Source organism: Phyllobates terribilis, unplaced genomic scaffold (genome assembly GCF_046119375.1).
Source record: "Phyllobates terribilis strain yellow unplaced genomic scaffold, ASM4611937v1 Scaffold_6522__1_contigs__length_43908, whole genome shotgun sequence".
NCBI lineage: Eukaryota > Metazoa > Chordata > Amphibia > Anura > Dendrobatidae > Phyllobates > Phyllobates terribilis.
The window spans coordinates 22,443-27,681 of record NW_027369265.1 but is presented as its reverse complement, the minus strand read 5'-3'; the positions used below and the strand labels follow the sequence as shown (position 1 = coordinate 27,681).

Below are 5,239 nucleotides of genomic sequence, written 5' to 3'. Positions count from 1 at the left end.
TCAATTAGCATCATAGGTCTGACCTCTAAAGTATTAAGACCCTTCTTCCACTCGTCTAGATTCTGACATTTCTCTTTTTTCTTCCTCCTATGGATTTGGATTTCTCCCTTTGGAAGTCCTAGGACATGACACACATCATCCTCCGTTATGTCCAATGCTTTTCCATTTAGCATTTTGAGTTCACATCTAGTTGCATCTGAGTTCTCTACAAACTAATATGCAAGGGATTGTGGAAAGAATCCAATTTTGAACTCTAGTAGTTCATTCAACCCCATCTTCTTTATCCAACCTCTTTGTACATCCAACAGATCATTAACGATATTAACGAACAAGGCAGGAGGGTTTTTGAAGATAAGTCATGGATGTCTTTGAGCCATTATATTCCTTGGTCGTTAATTAACTACTGGTCTTTTCACTTTTATTTTTTGTGCCGGTGGAGGAGTTACAAAATTCACCATGCTATCTTCACTTTCATCTGAATGTTCAAAGATTTTTTAAATTTTTTTTGAAAGAATCTGAATGTTCAAAGATAAGTCAATCACCAATGAATTAAATGCTTATTATGTGCTCATAATGATATTAATTACGAATATCAGAGTATTAAATATGAACATATCAAGCACAGTGGCAAATCATAATTATATGTGCACTCAATGTCTCTAATTCAACAAATTAAATGTGAATTAGAATCACAATTAAAAAAACATTAATCATGTGAAGTAACTACATATGCACATGATTTCATTAATTATGAATATTATAGTGATAATTTTGAACATGAACCTAATTTGCGAACATGAACCAATCTCATTCTCAAATTATCACACCCAAAATCATAATTGACTCTTCTCTAGATTATCACAACAATAATGAAGTACTCCCTAGTTAAATTGTTTTTTCTTAACATTTTGGAGATGGAAAATTAAACACTTTATATGTGCATATAATGATATTAATTACAAATATCACAGTATTAAATGTGAACACATCAAGTACAATAGCAATTATACTTCTCCCTTCTATAGATTATCAAACCAAAATCAGGTTATAACATCAAAAATCATATTATCACATGAACTTGTGAACATGAAGCACAATAGAACCCTAATATTACCTTTTACGCTCCTAATTATGAACATCATCTTGTGAACATGAACTTGTGAAAATGAATAGAAACAATGAAGTAGTAGAGAATTGTAGTTTTTTAAAGAATCTGAATTTCAATAACAAATCGAAATTTGTACCTTCTTCTTCTTCATTTTCGAGTCCGTTCTCCTCTTCTCAAGATTGAGTACCTTCGAATCTGTTTTCCTCTTTTCCAGATTGAGCACCTTCGTGTTCGTGCTCTTCTTCTATTTCTTCCTCTTCAAAAAACTTCAGTCATTCGTTTCCGAGCTCTTCTTCTCCAGATTCCACTTCTACTTCCTCTGCTCGCCGTCCTCCATCCACCCTCCTGCTCGAGCATGCCTTCCGCTGCGAGCTTTTGTCAGTCCCCAAAGTTTCTATAATTGCAGATGAAGTCTTGGTCTGGTTAAATCTAACTAGGGTTTTGTCATAACAATGTCTAGTAATTAAATTCTTCTTAATGAAAGTCTTGGTGGTTGTTTAACTTGGATAGATCAAGCTGTAGTTCACAATGCATACATGACTCTTAACGGAGAGGTACCTCTTTTAGTCCTTACTGTATAGTGTATAATATCTCATATAATTTGGGAATTTTGGATTTTTAATGGCAACGAATAACTCCTTTTAATTTCGGATTGGACAAATAATCCAATCCGAAATTAGATCAACTCGGAAGCATATCCCAATCCAAATTCGGATTGGAACTAATAACGACAAATGAAACATGCAACACAAACAAATTCTCGTTCAATCAATTGAAACCATTTCATAATCCATCAGGAACAACACGAGATCCAATTGCACATATTCAGCATTTTCTTTCCCATATTCAGCACAAATTGCTGACAAAACTGTCTCAGATTTTGACCACCTTCTCTACATTTTCGCCCTCCATTGTTCTCTACTCTCCAAACTGGAGGAAATAATTCAAAAATTCCCTATGTTACACAGAAGCTACATCCACAATCACACAGAGAAGAAGAAATCAACTCAAATAAACCCAACAAAACATAAATTAAATCAGCCGGTTAAAAGACAATTTTAGTTGCAATTACCCTCTTCAAAGCTCCCAGTTAATTCACTTTTCTCCGACCCAGTTTGCTTACACCAACAGAAAAATTCGGGAAGCGGGCCCTCTTCTCCTATCACCCATGGATGCTTTGCAACTTCTTCAAGTGTCAGTCGTTGCTTTGGATCTGTAACAAATTACAAACACAATATCAGCTGAATATGACAATAGATTTCAGTTATGGAATTGATTCAGAAAAACGATCTACCTTTGCACAATAGTCCTTCAAGCAAGTCACGAAGCTGTGGGTTGATGTTGTTTGATAGATTTAAAGGGTCGTTGACAATCTAAAATTGTAAGAAGCTTTGATCAATGAAAATGGCTAACTTGATGAAATCATTTATAGAAAACGATGATTTTGAAGAAATAAATATCAGACCATGTCATATGTGTCTTGTAGGGTTTCTCCAATGAAAGGGAATTTCCCCATCACCATGCAATGAAGGGTTATTCCCACTGCCCACGTGTCAGCGGCTCTGCCGTGATATGTTAAACCTGTTTTTTCAAGCACAGACAGAATAAAGTCGTGAGATTTGTAAATGCTTTAGATCAACTTCTCAAGTCTTAATTTTGCAATAGATATTCAACCTAAGCAACATTCTGGTGCTGTAATTACAGGCGTCCCAGGAGAGCGACGTAGTTCATCATTATCATTCTGCAGGTTCAAAGTAAAAATAAATACACAGTTAGGTCAAGTTTGCAAGATTCATTAGCATAAGTGCATGATGTAGTGGATCCACTTTTAGGATTCTCAATCACATAAAGACTCAATCTTGAGAAAATTGGCAAAGTGGTTTTGTTTCTGTTCCCTTTTTGAAAGGATTTCACCTTGATTTCAATCCTACAAGAAAATATACATGTCTGAACTAGGTGATTCAGTATACACATTGCTTAATATTCACTGCTTTCCTGAAAACAAATTTTCAAATGTCTTTGGTCTACCATTTTTAAAACATTTTTGTTACTTCTTCTAGTACTCAGATGCTGTAATTATACATCCAGATGATCTTATTTTCATGTCAGAATGTGATATCAGAAAGGGAAGAGTACTAAGGTATAAAAAATATTACCTCGAAAACTTGGCTCACACTAAAGTCTGCAATTTTCACTGTACCATTACGTGAAACCAAGAGGTTCTGTGGCTTTATATCCATGTGCACTATATTCTGTTAAGTGAAGGAGAGGAGGAAACCAGTTAAAGTAGAAGAAGAAGAAGAAGAAGAAGAAGAATGTTTAAGGTCAAAATTTTATGATTGTTCTAAAAAGGCATACACACATATAGAAAGCAACAACTGTACTTACATGTGCATGAAGATACATCAAGCCACAAACAATATCTCTTAAATATTTCCTAGCAGTATCTTCTCCTAAGCCGCCAGGTGGGCCGGAACCATCGCAATCCCATTTGCCCTCCACGTACTCAAGAACTAAGAAAAAGACATAATTATTGGTCATTAGTACTCTTAACTTCCCTGAAAGATAAGATTAAAGGGCATGAAGCAAATTGAAAGTAGCAAATAATACCCATATAGAAGTTATCGGAGTTTGGATCATCAATCACCTCAAAGAGATGCACAATATTAGGATGGTTCAACATCTTCATAATCAGTACCTACAGTTTGATTAAATGCAACCTTTATAGCACCATAATGGAAAATTAAACATCTACATTCCTCAGTCATATAGTGTACAATGAATGAAGAGCTTGATAGCAGCTAGATTAACAGAAGGCATATGAGTATAAACATACCTCTCTGAGAACATCAGTCATAGCTGTTTCTGAAGGTGCAACACGTTGCCTTAGCAAATGAGACTTATGAAAGACCTGCACATAATTTTAAGATAATCAGTAATGAAAGTAACTAAAGGCATCAATCAAATAGATTTAGCCTATCACCTTCATTGCATAGTGTCTCCCGTCAATTACATTTCTGCAAAGGACCTGTTTCATTGACAAAGCAATAGGCATAAGAATCACCAATTTGTTACCTACATGCACACATACAAAAACAATACATGACCAAACTGACCACTTTTGCATAGCTTCCAGCACCAATCTTACACTCACGAATGTATTCATTTGTCATCTTATTCCCATCTTCATCCTGATGATAAGATAAAGTGCCCAATTAATATAATTCTCAGGGTCCACCTGAATAAAATGTAATTGGACAAGAGGTAATTAAACACGAAAACTTATGAAAAGCTTCCACCTTGTAACATCCCTAGAACCTAAGGAAGCAAAAATCACAATGCTTGAGAAAAAATTTCCTCTTTACCTCAGACCGCACAGCTTTGCACGTTACTTTGACAGGAACTGGTCTACATATAAGGCCATTTTGAATTCTGTAGAGTAAAATCTCCTCACAGCGCTTAGATCGGCTCGAAATCTCACCAGTATCACCATCTTCAGCTTCACCGTCATATGAATCACCATCATCTTCATCGTCGACATCTGTATCTAACAGAAGTTCCTGACACGATTGAGTGACTGATCCAGCAAGTCTTCTAGACCTTGTGCTCCTAGACCGTCTAGAGAATCCAAAGCAACCGCAACAGCCCATTTCCATCAATCGATCTGTATATAGGATCGATTCCTTACTATAATTGAACTAAATTAGCTCCCGAAATATCAACTACACTTCACCGTCACAGACCCCAATAGCAAAAGGTTATTGCACCCTCCCAAATAAATCAGGGAAGTAGAACCTTGGAACGGGAAAAAGGGACATTCGGAGGGATATAGTAGTGGGCATTAAAACAAATGACTTGAATTTTCTTTTCAGTTTACCAATAGATTATGATCGGATTTGGATGGAATTGTTGAGGACAACGATCGGTAAATTAGGGAGGAGAAGACCCGCAGCGAACAGTAGGCGAATTTGGAAGGATAATCGAGCGAAGAAGAAAGAGGGAAAGGAGAAATCTAGGGTTTGAGAAGGGGATCGGTGGTAGGGGACGATAGAGCGGTCGTCAGGACTCGGGGGTTGAATGTTTTCTTTTTTTCCTTTGTTTATGAGCCAAACGCAAGAAAAATAGATGATT

At 36.2% G+C, this 5,239-nt stretch overlaps 1 protein-coding gene across 1 annotated transcript; it reads right to left on the bottom strand.

Moving 5' to 3' along the window:
- Positions 1-1,380: 1,380 nt before the first annotated feature.
- On the bottom strand, positions 1,381-4,764 carry LOC141251063 (uncharacterized). The gene is made up of 12 exons (XM_073670195.1): positions 4,474-4,764; positions 4,225-4,299; positions 4,092-4,136; positions 3,945-4,019; positions 3,719-3,806; positions 3,497-3,621; positions 3,265-3,360; positions 2,783-2,849; positions 2,574-2,689; positions 2,403-2,481; positions 2,181-2,321; positions 1,381-1,541 (listed from the first exon to the last, which is right to left on the bottom strand). Exons 1-12 carry the CDS (start codon positions 4,762-4,764, stop codon positions 1,381-1,383), a joined length of 1,359 nt encoding a protein of 452 aa, XP_073526296.1.
- Between the last annotated feature and the right edge of the window lie 475 nt (positions 4,765-5,239).